The sequence below is a fragment of the Galleria mellonella genome, unplaced genomic scaffold, assembly GCF_026898425.1.
Source record: "Galleria mellonella isolate WM207_F2 unplaced genomic scaffold, CSIRO_AGI_GalMel_v1 utg537, whole genome shotgun sequence".
Classification (NCBI taxonomy): domain Eukaryota; kingdom Metazoa; phylum Arthropoda; class Insecta; order Lepidoptera; family Pyralidae; genus Galleria; species Galleria mellonella.
Window position 1 is genome coordinate 1,542,562 of NW_026442112.1, and position 19,945 is coordinate 1,562,506.

A 19,945-nucleotide genomic window follows, 5' to 3' on the forward strand; every position below is an offset into this window, starting at 1 on the left:
TGTAAAACTTTCTCTTGCTAGTAATAAATAGCACTGCTCTATTTATTTCACCAGAATATAATGTTACTTACGAGTAGAGAGGTTTCGAGGTCCCTCGGCTTGAATATTCGATATTGGAAAATATAAAATTAAAAACAGTGACCTTATTATTACGCTTATTATTATGAACACTTAAAATTGATAGTTTTACAGCTCTAATTAAGATTAAGATTAACAGGTAATATTCTTAATCTATACCCCTCATAAAATAAAAAATAAATGTGGAAAAATAGATAAATACCTACTCTCATTATAAGAGAATTTTGTAATTACTAAAATATCGAATATTTACACTTTCAAGTTTCATATCCGGGTGAAAAAGCCAATTGTAATTATTACAAATGGTATCCCTTATATATGAGATATGATCGATAGCTAATCTTACTTTTTTCTAAATAATTAATGTGAAATAAAAAGTTACAACATCCGCCAATGAATTAAAAATTGAGAAGTCCGCGCAGTTAGACTATTATTTTTGTGTATACGTATTTCAAGCAACATCTTCATTAATTGTGAACCTTTTTTAACTATCCATTTATTTAATCCAAAGGATTTACTTTTAATGTGCTATTTCTAACAAACTTCAAGAAGACGGAGGTTCTCAATTCGATTGTATTTTTGTTTATATCTTTGTTACCTCATAACTCCCTCAGTTCTAAACTGATTTGGAAAATTTTGTTTTTATCTGAAAGGATATATTATAGATTGGTCCCACAAATATATTACCAAAAATGGTCTGGTAATTTAGTTTTGTAATCAAAATAACTGGTTTTGCCACATTTGATATTGTTTCTTTTTTTGGAAGACGATCTTTATTTGTCAAAATTATTACAGACATACTAAATCTTAAGTAATTAATTACTTTATTATTAACGTTACTCGAAAAAAAAAGGTATTTTTTATTTATCATATTACTAAAGTTTTGGTATTAAGTAATTGATTTTGCCGATCTCACTGGGAAATAAAAAAAAAAGTTATTTTTATTGCTATTTTGGATTAGAATAGATTGGACTTAAAAATATAAAACCTCTCACTACAATGAATTTATTAATAGCTAATATAAATTTACAAATACGAATGAAAAACAAATTACCTAATGTATTTACTCTCGAATCGCACATTTAAATATCTATTTGCATAGATAGAGATATTTGTTTTGATTATGTCAGCGTTAATTTACTACCAACCGTGCGAAAACATATCGTGCGTATTTTACACAACCATAACATATAGAGACTTACAACACCATCAACCATGACTAGCAATTACCCACCGGCTGTTTATCTTACGCGAACTTATGTATAACCTGCCATTATTACAAATATCATTCGCTAAGTTTACGAAACGCGTCAGGCTTCCAGGCATCAAAGTGCCGCTAAGGAAAAATTGTCTACGCAATGAAAATTCTTTTACATACTGAATATATTACGAATGTCCCCTCCAGGCAGTCGAATACGACACAGTATAGCAGTCATCGGTCAGGAAGGATGGCGTATGCACGGGCGCAGTCGACGTTTGCAGCTATAGCAACGCTCCTTGCTTACGGTAAGTGATTCTTGCAAAACATTGTTAAAATAATCTTACTTAAGTATTACAAATAACATGAGTGAGCCCTATTTCTGTAATTGAGTAGTGGAAATATTTTCAACTATTGCCAATTTTTTTTTGCAAAAACTTAAAAATAATAATAGATAATAATTTATGTATTTATCTTATTAATTTATTGATACAATTGATAATAGTAATAATTAGAATTTTTAGTAGAATATTATATATACCTTTATAATTTTAATTTCCGTTTATTTTTAAGGTGTAGAAATTCTGAGATATTTAACACAATTAGAGATTTCATTAATCTATACCGATTTCAAAAAGGAATTAAATCTCGAGGATTATTATTTTTGCTTTTCCATTATTGGTCCCACGCTTTGAGATTGAAATCCGTAAAAGTTTCTTTATTTTAAAATTATAAAAAGGCACTTTGGTATGATAATATAATTTATATAAATATTTTAGCATTTTTCTTTTTATTTCACGAGTTTTTATTTAATTTAATTTTTATTTAGTAAGTCAAGCATTTTCAAGCGAACGTTCGTAATATAATGGTTTTTAGGGTAAAAAAAGTTGCTTGGAAAATTGTAAATATTATTATTTTTAAATGCACTCTCATTCATAATTAGCAACAAGAGTAACATTGAATTACAAAGATTTCAGTAGTCAGTTTTCAAGTGACGTCAAATTGTAGAAAGGAGATCACCTAACGTTCCCATGATGTATACAAACAGTTCATTACTTGATCCAAATTTTCAGTTCCGCAACAGAGTAACATAGTAAAAACACAATTTTTTATTATAATAATATATAATTATTATTATTATTTATTTCAACCATTAACGGTCCACTGCAGGACAGATGTAAGTCTACCCCATAAAGGGAGTTTTGCCAGGAAGCTTGAGGATGTTTTAAGAGGGACGCTGCTGCCCATCCCTCGCCCTATATAATAACAATAATATTTTTATCATAATCCCTTCCTTTCCTGTGGGTGTCGTAAGAGATGACTAAGAGAGAGCGAGGAAAGGGCAACAGTGTCCCTCTTTAAATATCTCTAAAACCTAACTGCGATTGCCAATCCGCCTGCCAAGCGTGGCAAATACTGACAAAACTCCCCAAGAGGGATACTTATGTCCAGCAGTGGACAGTTAAAGGCTGATATAATGAATACAGTCCTAAAATTATGTAGGAAAATTAATGAATTTCTCATCAAAATTACATAATTTAAATATTGTATAATTATGTAGATTTCAATCATAATAAATTAAATATTTGCTATAAAATACCTACATAATATTTATCTTATTCCGATATGATGGAAAAAAGTCGAACGATTCTTTTATATTATGTAATTTAAAAATGTTAATAAATAAACCTATTACCTAGCAATTATCATTCGAAAGAAAGTTGTCTTTTCCATAAAACATATGTAGATATAAATCTTCGAAGTGCCAAAAAAATATCCTTTCATTACTTAATTAAAAAATAAAGCATATTGGGAGACGACCGTTGTTCAAAGTCTCTCTTGGTATTTTTTTAATGGGTGAAAATGGAGTGGTTACTTCGCTTGCTCTATCTGCATACGCTGGCGGAGCACCAGTAAAGGGTGACAGGTCAAGATAAAAACCGGTCAATTAATGATGATACATGGCTGTGTTCCCGTTTAAAGAGTGAGATATGGCAGTGAACTATAAAGCATAATGCCATAATCCTCAGAAATAGCAATGCATGAAGTGTTCTATAGATGTCGCTGTGTATTCTGTTACATCTACAGTGCGATTATATATATTATTGTTTACGAATAACTTTACCACTTTCTATCAGCTTGTTTGTCATTCCAAGTCGCATAAAAAACTATTTCTGCAATTCTTTTACTGAAAATTAATGTGGGTGTTATGGTTGGAATAGAATAGTGGTACTGCCTAATATCAAATATAGATTATAAACTAAAGCAGTGCAAGCATATTGGGCCCATAATAAGTAGCCCATGGGTACTAGTAATGACGAAAGACTAATTAAATGTATTTTATATTAGATAACCTGACAGACGTCATTCTGTCAGAACTCTGATAATATTGTGCATCTGCAGCTAGTAACAGTTTGTATGGTAAAAAGAATAATGTTTTTTACCTTTTTCTGGGAAGTTGTTCCAATTTTTCGTAATTTTTCATAAAAACCTGCCTCAGGCTTCAACTGATATTTGGAAAAAAATAACCGAATTGATCAAGCACTTCTCGCTTTATGCTTAGCAACACATTTACGAGTAGCGATTTATTTTAATTTGTATAGATTTGTAGTCTTCTAATGGTTATGATAATTACAGGAAGAAAGTATTTTACCTTGCTTCTTTAATTGGCAGTTATATGGTGAAATGAAATGAAGTTAAATATTTAATTGCTTTAAACAAATACATAATAAAGGCCGTGTGACAGACCTTTTTAGCATCTGTTTAATTGCCTTAAAATTGTAGGCATGCAAATTTAATGTATTAAATAAATAAGGATACAAGACTTTTTTGTGATTTTTTGTATTTTTACATACCAACGTGACTGTTGACTAAAAGTCCCACTGATATTTCCTTTAAAAAAAGCCTAAGTGGCTTGATATTGGGTTTGTCTTACGAGACTTCATTGATTGAAATATTGATATATTATGTTTATACTTGGTCACTACGTAAAGAATAAAACTTTTCCTCTTAATATGTATTTTAAATAATTTATATATAGAACTTATAAACTTAATCGAAAAAGGATTATTTCATTTTATAACTTAACTATAGCAATTTGCATTGTTACAATCCATCGTAGTTGACAGTGTGAGCGGAATATAGGATGTGGTGAAATTTTACATAATTTGTTGTTACATACACTTGAGGAATTTAAATTTGTTTTCTTCAACTTTTTTATTATACTAGTGTCTCTTGGGAATGACGAACAAATAGATAATTGGCAACAAGTACGTTCACTAGATAGAAAGTGGTAATAGTAGTATAGTACAAGCATGGACTCCGAGGGGAAAGGGATTATTAGTAATGGAGTATGAAAATTCCATTGCTAGCAATATACCCTATATTGTTGGCAATATATTTATTTTTATGTAAGTCGACCTTCAAGCGATTCTCCCTAGAAACAATTGCGGGTAATTTTTCATGAATTTATTACAATGGGCCAACTTAACTATCATCTCTCATCAGCTTATACATCGATATATCGATATAGCGCAGTTGGGGCTACCATTCCATTTTCAGAAATTAAAAAAAAAAGCAAGGACTCTGTACTTATCTATTCTGTTGGTATAATTAATCCGTGGCATGGCTGCTCTTAATATTACAGTTTGTTAACTTGGTACTTCTTCAGTGTAACCAAATTATTATAAAACTCATACAGGATGCAATAGTATATGGACTAATTTTAAATCCCAACAATCGATGTGCCCTATTCACTCTGATAAAGTTGCATACACAGCAAATTGTCTTCCTATGTACAATGTACATTTGTTATCCCACATATTTTAAAACATTATATATTTTTTTATTTAACCAAAGTCACAATATGTAAACAGTCGGCCTTTTGGTGAATAGGTACCGTCTTATAGATCTGTACTGATCTCGAAAATGGAATATACAATGGAGATGTCCCTGGTCCTTTTCTAATAAATTATTATTTTATATGTGTCTTAGTGAACCTTTGAAATTTGAACCTGTGTATTTTTTTTGCTCGATAAATTTAATAGTTCGTAAAACAATATGCCATCTAGGTTATTAATTATACGTTAAAAATGAGAGAAAACCCACTTTAATGTAATAGAGATAGAGATTAATAAACATTCTTCTTCGCCATAAACAGAGAAACATCAAATATTATTTCTCAATTATTTTATTTTCTATTTATCTGCAGCTCATTTAGCATATCTTTTCCATTAACTCGTACCTTCATCACACCAATCCTTATACAGTAAACAGATTAGATACCTACTTTACTTAATTTTCTAAATAAGAAAGAAATATCTTACTTATACTTTTAGACAACGGTTGCTACTTTTCATTAGATGATCTGTCAGCTTGTTTATCATTTCAAGCTGCGTAATTTAAAGAGATTCTAAATTAAATCACCAATTTTTCAACAGGTACTCTAGCTCAAAGACCCAATCCGATCAAAGAGGCTCTACTACTGCACAACAGCAACTTCTCAGAGGCTACATTCGAGGACTGTATATGGAAACGGGAAAGGGAGCCATGCCCGGACCCTGACGTACTATTGCATCTCTACACAGAAGCGGAGCCCTTCAAGAAAGTTGTAAGATATATTTTTTAGCGGATTAAGTCATTAATATACCACAAAGCATAAGCCATAAAGTGAAAGTCCTACAGTGGACTAATCTAGTCCAGTGACCAGTGAACTATCGCCGCAATATTTTTGAATATACCACGGAGTTCCTATGCAATTAATCTTGCGTTATCAGTGTTGTCACTTTTAAAAATTTAGATACCATGCTTATGTCTGATATTATATATACTATCTACTAACACTAGAAAATTCTTTGCATGATAGAAATCTGTGATACGGTACCTATGTTCAGACGAGTTACCCTTATAGAAGAACTCAATACACTGACGGGGCACCAATGAGAGATAATAGATGATTATGATGAATGAAAAGGCAGGTCTGTTAACCTATCGTGATGTGTACACGAATATTCGATTGATGGAATTCAGCACGATGGTTTCTAGGGGGACCACGGGGAGGTTGACTTGACAAGCTATATCGCTAGCAATAGGACTGGTGATCCGCAATACTAACAATCCCTTTTCGCCTATATATATATATATACCTATATTTAGACTATGAAAACTAATTACATATTGCTAGCTACATATAGCTCTAGCCAAATCTTATCAAACTGAGGGGGAGGAAATTATCAGTGACAGGATATTCATAATATTTTTTTTATGCAATTATACAAACTGACGGCCCACATGATGGAAAGTGTTAACCGTCGCCTATAGACTTGAGCAGTACCATGGACATAACAGAGTATACTGTTTCGCTCATGATACCCGTGTGTTACCATTCTTGAGAACAGGTGTTCTTCCTCTGTATCCTGTAAATTCACTACCATATCCCATCTTTTAAACTTAAATCAGCCATGCAAACACAACTGCTTCACTGTAAAAACACGAAAAGTGCCCAAGCACCTCTGTCCAATTCGTGTTTGCAAACGAGTTTTGTACAAAGTCTTCTTCTGGTATTCTATTTTTCTCTTATATACATTCTGTCAACCATGACGTGGTTCCACTGGAAAATGGTTTCATAATCATACACATAATTCGTGATTATTTTTTTGTGAATTTGTTACAAAGGGCCTACTGAATCTAATTTTGTACCTACTTATTATCACTTACCAGCCCTCAAAGATATGCCGCTAGCATATACTAATAGTACAAACAAGGCTACCATTACATAATGATTCATAAAAAAAACCCTTATCAAACATAAAACCGTATTAAGGGTTTTACACATTTGTAATTTTAATTAGGTACCTTATTAAATTAACGAAATAGAGAGTAGGTACTTCAGCTTTATATTATGCGTATAGTAGTTGCGTGTTGCCGTGCTTTGTTCTTGGGAAGTTCCCACGCGTTCATTAGTTGTTGAACACGGTGTTGGAACGGCCATAACTTTATATGTACCTAGTTTTTTAATAGAATGTACGTAGAGTAGTAATCTTGTCTGCGCCATCAGTACACGCTGACCGGACACCCGTGAGAGGTTATAGGTGAGGATGGAGTTAGGTCAGTTGTCTTGTCGTGACGAATGGTTCAGAAGTCAATTATAATGGTTTCTAATTTTGGAATATTTTTGATGGACATTTTCTATGTAACTTAGCATGGCAAACAAGCTGATGACCCACCTGATGGATAGTGGTAATAGTCGCCTATAGAAATGAACAGTACAATGGGCATAACAAAGTATATCGTGTACCCATGATATATTTTATGCGACCATTCCTGAGGACTAAGGTTTGTTATGCCTCTATACCTTGTATTTTTATCGCCATATCCCAACCTTCAAAGCGAAACAGAACCATGCAAACACAACTGCTCCCCCATTGCTAGCAATAAACTCCTATCAGGTCGAACTCCACGCGGTTCGCCCTGGAAATCATTGTGATTAAATCTTGCTGAATTGGTCACACAATGGGCTAACTGACCTGCTTTCATTCTCATCTATCATCTCTCACTGATGCTCCGCTAGTGTATACTGATAACCCAGGCGGAGTTACCATTCCATTTTCACACATTAAAAAAAAAAAACACAACTGCTTAACGGCAGAAACTTGAATAGTATTTACTAGATATAAATAAAAATGTCGATCGATGAGATGTAAAATTTTGAAAAATCTATTTTAGGATTCTAGTATTTTGTTTAGGATGGTAATATTGACCCATCCAACATAAAGAATATAATTCCTTTACATATATTAATGTAAATTAAGTAGTAAACGAAAGCAGTCCACGGTCGGTTCTGTGGAGTGTGACCGCTGCATGCATACAAGGGCAAGATTCATTTTTCGATATACTCGTATAATACACGCCCTCAGTATTTTACTCGTGGCAAGAAAGTATATTTTTTCTCAATAGGTGATAAAATTTAAAGTTTAAAAATTATAAAAATTCTATAAATAGCACCATTTACCAAGTGGTAAACGAATCTGCGTTACGGAATTGAGTTATTGTGCCAAGTAGTAATCATGTCAGTTGACAGTGACCCTGTCGGTCTGACTATTTATTTATTAAACTTTAATACACTTCATCATTTCAGCTGTTAACTGTCCACTGCTGGACATAAGCCTTCTCCATAAGGGGAGTTTTGCCATTAATTGCCACGCTTGGCAGGCGGGTTAGCAACCGCAGTTAGGCCTCTGAGGATGTTTTAAGAGGGACGCCGCTGCCCTCGACCGTTAAGTTCCCTTAGTCGCTTCTTACGACACCCAAGGGAAAGGAAGGGGTGGCCCATTCTATGCCGGGACCGACACGGCGAATTAATACACTTACAATATATAAATGGTGGACTTAACACCATATGGCGTTATCTATCACTTGACCGTAGACAGAAATAACAGAAGATATAATTAAGGATGCAAAGTAATATAATAAAATTGTAACTGGAAGATGTCTGTACATGAAAAATATTTATGCAAAATTGATGTGTGATGTTTATATATGTAGATGCAATGGAAACCAAACCAAAATATTTCAATATTTTTGACTGTCGGTCAATCGAATGCGTCTTTCGCAGTCGTGTTCCTGAAGGTGTAACTTAAGAACTTGTGTATATTTTGTCATGATATATCGCCTGCAAATGGTCGATTTAATTGTTTTTCCCACTTTTGAAAACTACACGTACGTAGAATATTAATAATAATAATAGTAATAATAAACTCTTTATTGCGCACAGTAAAGATGTATACAAGGAGTATTTATACAGAACGTGCATATACAAAAGGCGGCCTTATCGCTACAAGCAATCTCTTACAGACAACCTGGCATAAAGAATGGATAAGTACAGAGAGAAAGGTAGATGGCGCAAATCAGACACAGTAAATGCATAAAAGGAATCAGACAAAATGCAAAAAATTCTAAATATAAAAATAAGATTACATAACCTAAATAAACATACATATATAATAAAAATAATAATACATAAACATACATATATAATATAAATAATAATACATAAACATACATATATATAATATAAATAATAATACATAAACATAAATATACTAAATTCAAGATAAATCACACATAGTAAACGTCAAAGCAAATTAGAGAGATATGAAATGAGATTTTACCTGCCTCTTGAACGAGGCAAGAGATTGCGCTGATCTAATTAAGGAGTTCCAGAGACGGATAGCTTTTATAGTGAAAGAATTGGAATAGAATTTAGAAGAATGAATAGGAGTTACTAAACGAAAGGATCTCGCGCTGCGCAATGTACGACCCTGAGAATCGACATGAATCAAAGCACATTTTGAGGTAATCGGGAGTTGAAGGATGAAAAAGAATAGTGTAAAGAAGAGATAGGATGTGCCAGTTCCTGCGAAGGCGAATTGGAAGCCACTTGAGTTGATTGCGGAAATCAGAAATGTGGTCATATTTGCGAAGATTAAATATAAACCGTATACATATGTTCTGAAGTCGCTCAAATATTATTACAAATTTGCTTTGTCGCGTGACATCGCCCGTATTAAATCACTTAGGTATAATATCTTCCGATCCTATAGGAATTCTCTTGGAAATCTCTTCTTAGTTTCCTATTTTTCATACAACATTATTATTGCTATTTGACACTTTATTCTACTTGATATCTTTTAAAAAATATTTATTCGATGTTATTCTTACGTATGTTATTAAAATTTATTCGGTTATTTTATCATGATGATATAATAGGCAGATATACATAAATTATATTTCCTGTTATTGACTGTTAGATAATGCATTTTTTATGCAACTTAGAATGGCAAACAAGCTGACGGCCCATCTGATGAAAAGTGGTAACCGTCGCCTATAGACATGAGTAGTACTATGGATATAACTGAGTATGCTGTTTCGCCTATGATACCCCCCATGCGTTGCCATTCCTTAGGACTCCGGTGTTATTCCTCTGTACCCTTCAAACCGAAACACAGCCATGCAAACAACTACTTCACGGTAGAAACACGAATGGGACAAAGGTACCCAAGCAAACGACTTTTGTACAAAATCTCCCTCTGATAAAATGGTTTTACTGGCATTATGATTAAGCTTATTAAGTCTGCCTTTTACACTGTCTAGTCTAAATGTTTAAAGTTCAGTTAAACTGTTTCCACTTCTTATTGCACGCACATTGCACGCTGGTAATTAATACTCTTTTTTACTCAAAGTTTGCTGGAAGAGAAATCTTACAAAGTTAAGATTGCTTGTTGTTGGATCTTTATCTAATATAAATTATAACAATGTAATTTTTGTATATCATAAATAATAAATAAAGTATAAATAAAAAAAAATATATATAAACATATACTTTATTATATTTACCTATTCTGTACAGCGTACCTATGTATGTAGTTTGTTTCAAGAAAAAACTCAATTTACAAATTACAACTCTATAATATTATTAGTTGCGTCTAAACATAATGAATAACCAGAAATCCTACATAAATTCCTAGAAACAGGCGACATTAGGGTCATCTCTTTCACTTTTGTCCACACATTATTATGTAAGGAACGTCAGCGAGACGGTTTTGCCAGTATGAAGAGGAATGCGACCGGAATACCGCTATTCGTCCTCGACGGGGACCACGCTTGCCTTTGTGACACATTCGTAGGTTTCATTCTCAATTTGAACATCGCATCGGTATAGTGTTCGAGACTGAAGGACCTAGATTCAATGTTTTGTCCCGCTCTGAACAGTTGTTACTCAGTCTGATAACGCTTGATTGCGGAGGGAAACGGATTATAAATACTCGTGTCAATTGTCGTTGCTAGCAATCTAAGTTAGCATTACATCCTATCAGGTCGACCTCCACGGGGTTCTTCCTGAAAAATTATCGCGGTTAATTATTGTCCAATTCATCTCGATGTGCCAGCTGAGCTGAGTTCATCCACATAATCTCATCTTCTACTGGTTGTATGCCATTAGTATAGGCGGGTGTACCACACAAACTTCACCTATAAAAAACAAACTTGCTTGACTGCGGTCGGAGGATCCAAGATCCCAGTCAAAAACGCTGAATTATTTCGAGTTTAGGTTTAAATGATTACAATATAATACTTTATTTGTTTTGAATAGATGATAACAAAGTTCTTATTTTTTTAATGAATGATAATGGAATGGTAACCCTGCCTGCGCTAATGGTATTCGCTGGTGGATAAATGAGGGATTAGATGAGAATGAAAACTCAGATCAGTTAGCCCGTTGTGATTAATACACTTGGAATTCAGCAAAATGGCTTCAAGGGGGAGCCACGCGGAGATCGACCTGACAGTATATATTGTTAGCAATGGTACTGATAGTCTACATTACTAACAATCCCTTAAAAAAATACGAGTATTAAGCATGCAAATTATAAATTATATTTATTTTTACTGCAAGTATCAATAATTAATTTAAAATTGTACAATAAACAGATCCGTGGATATTATGTCACATTAATTACATACAACTTAATTTATTACAATATTTTTATGTCAATAGATTAGAATATCAAATAAAATAGAAACAATATTAGCAAATGTAAATTATAAATATTTTTTTTACTACAGTATGTCATATGTCATAGTTTACATTTACATCAAATATGTTACACTAATTACTATCACGTTTGCCAATAAATTCTTTCAAAGAATAGAAACACTTTTTCAAAAACCACTTAAGACCTAATTATTTAAATTCTTTTGGGATTGCTTTGCAATTATTTAAAAATATGTAATTGCCACTTGTTTAGTGAGGCCCTCGGATACAACAATGGTGGCTTAGAAATTCTTAACACCAGAGGGCACCACCCTCTGGTGCTAGCAATATACCCCTAGGAAACATGCATGGTGTGGTGCTAATCCATATCATTGGGATCCATTCATATTTCTATGCTTATTTTATGGATGATAATGGAATGGTCACCCCGCCTGCGCTAACGGTATACGCTGGCGGAGTACCAGTGAGAGATGTTACGTGAGAATGAAAAGGCAGGTCAATTAGTCCATCATAATGAATACACTTGGAATTCAGCACAATGGTTTCCAGGGAGGACCACAGGCAGGTGAACCTGTTAGGGTGTATTGTTAGCGATGGGAGTGGTAATCCGCATTACTAATAATCCCTTCCTCCTCCCCATATTACTATGCTGCGTTGTTTAAAATAGTCGTATTTATTCTCTTTTACAGGTGGATCTGTACAGTGAAGATTGGTTGAGACAAAGTGGATGGGAGCCGTCCCATGAGACTATTCTGCTGATACACGGCTACGCCGGCGGTGATGATACTTTGCCTATCACAGTACTTAGAGACGGTAAGCATAAGACCTAAATTATATGAGCAATCCTTACTTGCTTACTAAGTAATATGTATTTTGTATGTGAAACTGCATTTGTCTTGTTACCTTAAAGGCATGACCAATTGTCATGAAATTGTGTATATGATTGTAGTGATACGCAACCGAGTTGGTTATACACTAATTTATTCATTGAAAGAATAAATAGAACATTTGTTCTATTTATTCAAATTTATTAACAATATTATTTATTAACAATTTTGTTACCGGTCAGTATTTACGAAATTATTAGTGGCCAGTACGTGAACATAATATACTACAACGAATACACAGAGTATTTAGAATAGAGCTTTCTCTATTACCTACTCTTTAACCCGGTCATAAGATCTAATTTGCGGGTACAACATATTATAGTGCTATTATAGTAGATACTTCAATGAAGGAGAAATTTCCATTTGACTGTATAATATTTTCTACATCTTTCCCGATTATGATCTAAGTAAATATAATTTCTTTTTATTTTTCCTCAAAGGATAGTCTCATCCCTATAAGTTAATTTTATTAAAATGGAAGTAAATTTTTGTTAAAAGTAATAAAAAGTAAAAAATGTTCTCTAAAGTTATAAAAATGTTTCTTGATTAATAATTAAATTATATTAATTATTAATTCTTATATTGTACACTGCAAATAAAGTTTACTTATTCATTCATTTAATTAAACTACTAATAGATGTCTTGTTTGTAAAGTAAGATGTTTACATATTTATGTTTAGATGTATACATGTATACATCTAAACATAAATGTTTGTTACTGAATTACGCTTAAAGAACCTTTTGTCAATCAATCAATCAGTCAGTCAGTCAATCATTCAGTCAGTCAGTCAATCAGTCAATCAATCAATTCACCTCCAAAAAGATGACGAATGTTTGTATGGGAGTTCTTATAATTGAAGCTAGCAGTATGAAATTTTAGTTTTAGACTTCAGGAAAGCCTATATTAAAGAACCTTTTGAATGTGAATTTGTAGCCGTGATGTTCCGCCACTCCTGCGCAAACCACACTAGCGGTTGTGCCCGTAAGAGTGCCATTACCATGAATTATAATAATTGAAGTTATTCTTAAATTAGGTAGATAACTACTACCCCAAATACAGGCATATTGAGAATAGAAGGATAATAAATGGGTTGGTCATATACCTCGAAAGACCGATAATCGATGGGAAAGAAAGATTTTTGTATGGCGACCTAATATGAGCAAACGCAGTTAGGACGATCTCTCACTAGATGGAGTGACGACTTCAAATGCATTAAAAGGAATCAATGGATATAGGTGGCTCAGGACAGTCTTCTATGACAGTCTATGGGAGAGGTCTACGTTCAACACTGGACAGATAATGGCTGAGATGATGATGTAGGAAGGAGAATCAATCAATCAATCAGTCAGTTAGTCATTCAGTCTATCAGTCAGTCAGTCTATCAATCAGTCAATCAGTCAGTCTATCAATCAGTCAGTCAGTTAGTCATTCAGTCAGTAAATCAAACAGTCAATCATTCAATCAATCAATCAGTCAGTTTATCAATCAGTCAATCAATCAATCAGTCAGTCAATCAGTCAATCACTCAGTCAATAAGTCAATCAGTCAGTCAATCAATCAATCAAAAAATTTATAAGGAATTGTATAAACAGTGTGAAATCAAAAGATATGCGCTGGCGACGATTAAGTACCCCACCATGATGAGAAAGCCTATATTAATTTACTGAAAGTATTTTAATTAAATTTGCTACACAAATAGTATAGTTTTCTATTATTTTAAATCATACATCATGAATTATGATGTAATTTTAAATAAGATCGACTATCAGAGATATATCTAAACAAATTGAGAGTCTTAATAACCTAAAATAAACAAATGATATAAATTCCTAACTCAAATAGGTACAAAAACTACTGCCTTCAAACGCTTTTTGTTTTTACCTTATGATTAGGTAGCACGCCGTACGGCAATATGCTCGCTACTTGTACAAATTTTATTGTGCAATAAAGAATAAATAAATAAATAAATAAAAAAGTGCGCCGCACTCAAAATAGTTAAATAATTGTTTCCATCCGGATTTCTATAACTGTGTACACTTGTTGAATATCAAATATCTAGCCTGTATTCGTTTGTAAAGTTTATGTACGACCGATAAATAGGTTATATAACTTTTGTTAGAATATTTTTGATCATTGGCATTTTTAACGGAGAGGTGGGGGAAGAGGTTTAACCACAAACCTATTTTGTAAAATCCTTGCCGAAATGGTATTTAAATTAAAAAAGTTAATGTGTTTATATTCAATAATATATATACACATATCTTTAATAAAATTCTAATTAGTCGATATACCATTGTCCACTGCTGAACATAGGTGCCCCTCTTTTGGGGCGTTTTGCCAGTCGTTTCCATGATTGGCAGGCGAATCGACAACCGCAGTTAGATCTTGGTGACGTTTTAAGAGGAACGCAGCTACCAATCCGTCGACCATTAAGTTCTCTTAGCCGCCTCTTACGACACTTATGGGAAAGGAAGGAGTGGCTTATTCTATGCCGGGACCACACGGCATAAAACATTTCGCTGTAATATCAATTGAAGCTTTAATTTTATTTATTTAATTCTTTATTGTACACACCAGTTATAAGAATATGACAGAGGTAATCAAATATACAAAGGCGAGCTTAACTCTAATAAAGTTTTCTTCCAGCAAACCCAAAGTGGAAAGAAGCATCAATGTCAGCGGGTAGAGCGGTGTACAATATAGTGACCATTTTTAAGCAAACTAGACTAAATTAAATTAATAACATTATATTTAATCGCATAAATACACATATACATAAATATATACCTACATCTATGCATATACTTACATATACATACATATACATATAATATACTTACATATGTAGATAAATAAATATATGTTCAAGTATAAAGAAATGGCTACTCAGAATAGACCGTATTGTTTAGGTATTAATTTATGATAAATACAGAAATACGGATTACACGTGAAAGTGAAAGCAGTAGCAGGGACTGCAGTATGCTCATGAGGAAGTTATCCTGGCGTTGCACTCGTCTACAGTGATTCAAAGTTGCATCGCGCTTGCACTTCGCTTTTACGTCGACTCCCATGACTTTCTCCTGCTTTATTCCAAGTCAACGACCGTTATATCGTACCATTGGCTTTAACATTATGAGTGCATTTATACGTAGGTTAGGTTTTTAATAAATAATTGATTAAAATTTGCTTGCGACTTTGTCTGTGTTACTTTCAATTTTATAATACTTATACTATATTTAACAGCATTTATTAGTAACTAAAGTTGTATAGGTAATTATTATATGTATAATAAACAAAGTAATATAACTACATATTGCAAAAAAACTTCAACTTAGTTTCTTGCTGCAGAAACAAACAGAAATGTTCCCTCATTTCCCGCTTCCAGAGTTTGAGTTTTGTGCTGACAAAATTGTACTTATACTACGTACTGTAGTGGTAAACGAGCATATGGCCCGTCTTATGTCATTCTAGCAGTACACGGAGCTAATACAGAAACGTATTTTTTAATATTAATAACATTGTTTTTTATTAATGTAATTTATTGTAGGTATCATCCAATGTTTAGATTAAAATAAGTATAGTACGAGCATGTATTATCACTACATAGTATAAAACAGTCGCTAGCCGTCTGTCTGTATCTATGTACGCTTAGATCTTTAAAACTACGCAACGGATTTTGATGCGGTTTCTTTAATAGAATGATTTAAGATTAAGGTTTATATGTATAATACATGCATAATATAGTAGAGAAACACTGATATTTTTATCGTACTTATAAGTACGTTACGATAAATAAAAAATATATGTATATTCGAAATTGTATTCTGCAGTATATTTAGTATTAGCATTGCACCCGTGCGAAGCCGAAGCGGGTCGCTAATTTTAAATAAGCTGTTATTTTATGTGTTTCCAAATATTCGAAAGAAAAATCTATTTTTGCCCATAGCGTATCTCCGACGTGGTGGGTACAACGTATTTATGCTCGACTGGGGGGCGCTCTGCCAGCCCCCGTGCTACGTGGCCGCTGTGCACAACCTGCGCCCGGTGGCTCGCTGCGCGGCCGAGACCCTGAATTCACTCCGACGGGCCGGACTACGCCCCGACCGCCTCACATGCGTGGGCCACTCGCTCGGCGCTCATCTCTGTGGCATACTTGCCAACTACATCAACTTCAGGTTGAATAGGATTATTGGTGAGTGAAAGTTCAGCAGATTTAAAGTTGCAATGGGTCGCAATGCAAATTCTATGCAAGAAGACACCTACTACATGAAGCAACGACTTTAAATGACAAGCAGGTAGGCAGCCAGTGGATGCAGTTTATATAAAATTAAGACTACAAGTGGCTTGGGGTCGTTTTATGACAGTTTATAATGGGAAAGGCTTATATTCAGCAGTGGAACTGTTCACTGGCTGAAATGATAATGATTTTAAACCCTCGTGATTGACTTCTAATAGGATACATATTTGAAAATATAGAAGATATTTGCCGTATGATCTCGGAGTAAATTGGCTCATCCGTTTCTATGCCGTGACTGTTGTAAAAGGCGACTTAGGGTATCTACTTAATGATCGAGGGATACTACCCAAGAAGTATCTCTTTTTAAACATCACCGAAGCCTAATTGCGGATGCCAACCAGTCTGCCAAACGTGGCAATTACTGGCAAAACCCTCCAATAGGCAGAGGCCTATATTCACTAGTGGACAGTTAATGACTGATTTTGATGAGATATTGTATATGTTTTACCAGGTCTAGACCCAGCTCGTCCTCTAATCAGGTCGGCGCCAGCTCTGCGTCTAGATCCAGGGGATGCGCGCGCTGTACATGTGCTCCACACCAACGCCGGCCGGTACGGCGAAGCTTCAAGACTTGGCCATGCCGACTTCTGCCTCAACGGTGGCCGTAGCCAACCTTACTGCGAAGACACTCTTAGTACGTATAGTTCATAACAAATATTCACAAATATTAAAAGTGTGATAAAAATATACTCGCCACCTGCTCTAATGTATTATTTAAGTAGATATATAATTTCAAATGTTAAGCTCGCAACCCAGGTTTTTTTTTATAGTTCTGGGTCGTGTAAATGACAAAACGATCTAACCTTGCTATTTGTCAGCTCCAAATATAAGAGATGGATTCAAAATTGAATGTATTTAAGTTTCGTGATTTTAAGAATGAGCTATAGATTGTATGGTGTTGACATTACTTACTATGACTCCGAGCGGAGAAATCTGACGTCTCTTTCTGCATACATATATAATAGACATATCAAAGACAAGACATGTCGAGTTTTTGTTTCTATAACGAACATACAGACAGACAGACAGACAAAAATTGTACTGATTGCATTTTTGGCATCAGTATCGATCACTAATCACCACCTGATAGTTATTTTGGGAATATATTTCATGTACAGAATTGACCCCTCTACAGATTTATTATAAGTATAGATCTACAGTCGATCATAGATTATGCAGTACAGGCTGATGTGTTGTTTGCAGTAAACTGTGTCTATGTATGTCGCAGCATAATATACGTTCGTAAACTATGTCTGGTAACATAGATTAAGGATAGTACCTGCCGTCCTTCTGAGAATTACTAAGCCCTGTTAATTGTCTATTATACTGAGCCATATCGTCTGCATCTCTGCATACGCAAATAAATAATAAATATATTTCATGTACAGAATTGACCTCTCTACAGATTTATTATAAGTATAGATAGATAGATATAGATAAGATGAGCATGTATTTGTCGCTATCAAGGCTGCCAACTTCGCCCTTCTGTATTGCAGACGAGGCGCTGTGCAGCCACGTGTGGTCGGTGTGCTACCAGGCGGAGAGCCTGTTCAGGTCGCGCGAGGCGGTGCCGTGCGGCCGGCGCTGCTCGGTGCGCGTGCCGCCCGCGCGCGCCTCCGCCATGCCCGTGCCGCTCGGACAACCCGCGCCCATGACGTCAGTATACCATACCATACCATACCATATCGCGTGCCATACCATACCGCGCGCGCCTCCGCCATGCCCGTGCCGCTCGGACAACCCGCGCCCATGACGTCAGTAGAACAAACCATACCATACCATACTATACCATACCATACCATACTGTGAACTGACGATGCATTGAAATGCCTAACTACCTTCGCCTATACGAAATTTATGAAAATATCACGTACCTACTGTATTTTCATTCATGAACTTTCCATTGTGTCAAACTTCATTTAATCTATTGTTTTACCATGAAAACTTGAAAAACATTTAGGTCTGTATGAAAAAATTAAACAGTTATAAGGTCACTTAGATAACTACACCACAGACAATAGTCTCGTTCAACAATAGATAAACGTTTTTATTCATACAATGAATCTTAAAAGAACAAAATATCATACAAAAGAAGTGAAAAAGCAAGCCTTCCTAAAATCCACCGTAACATCACGACCGTTAAACTTCTATCAACAGAGCATCAGGCGCGTACTGTATCGAAGACTTCGCTACGCCGTTCTGTCCGAGCACCACGGGGCTAGCGGAGGGCGACCGTCGCTGCTGCCTGGACGAACAGTACGCGGCAGCCGCCACCACCACGCCGCCACCACGGAAGCGGCCGCGTCCACTTATTAAGCTCCGCGCGGGCAGGATCAAGTCCGGGCTCGATAACGTGGTCCCACACGATAACTAATGTTAGAAACAGTCTACGGTGAAATAGAAATTATTAGCTTGCTTTTTAAAAAGTTTTTTTACCAGTCAAACTGAACGTTTCTTACAAAGAAATACAGGTCGTTTTAATAGGTTAAAATAGATCGCTGCGTAATTACGAGGTAAACGATATCAGGGTACCATTGAGAGAGGATAGATGAGGATGAAAACAAATCATTTGGCCCATCGCGACAAATTCAAGATTTTTTCGCGAGAATCAGTTCAATTACGATGGTTTCCGGGTAAAACAGCGTGTAGGTCGACCTGATAAGATATATTTCTAATTTTAGATCCCATTATTAACAATCCCTTTTTTTCCAAAAACCCGCAACGGTTGGAAATATTTAACCTTCTATACTTTAATATACAGCAGGTCTAGACTTCATCTATCAAATTCAAATTTAAATCATCTTTATTAAAATACACATGTTTATAGGCACTTTTAAATCATTTTTTTTATGAATGCAGGATTTGGAAAGTTATTATCTGCTAAGAAGAACCCGCAAGGAAATTAACAGTTACTATTTTAAATTTCTGTTAATAT

At 34.6% G+C, this 19,945-nt stretch overlaps 1 protein-coding gene across 1 annotated transcript; it reads left to right on the top strand.

Moving 5' to 3' along the window:
- The first annotated feature begins 1,398 nt into the window (after positions 1 to 1,398).
- Positions 1,399 to 19,945, top strand: LOC128201515 (pancreatic lipase-related protein 2-like). The gene is made up of 7 exons (XM_052898722.1): positions 1,399 to 1,584; positions 5,716 to 5,885; positions 12,515 to 12,638; positions 16,660 to 16,905; positions 17,462 to 17,644; positions 18,507 to 18,666; positions 19,168 to 19,945. Exons 1-7 carry the CDS (start codon positions 1,437 to 1,439, stop codon positions 19,382 to 19,384), a joined length of 1,248 nt encoding a protein of 415 aa, XP_052754682.1. The 5' UTR covers positions 1,399 to 1,436; the 3' UTR covers positions 19,385 to 19,945.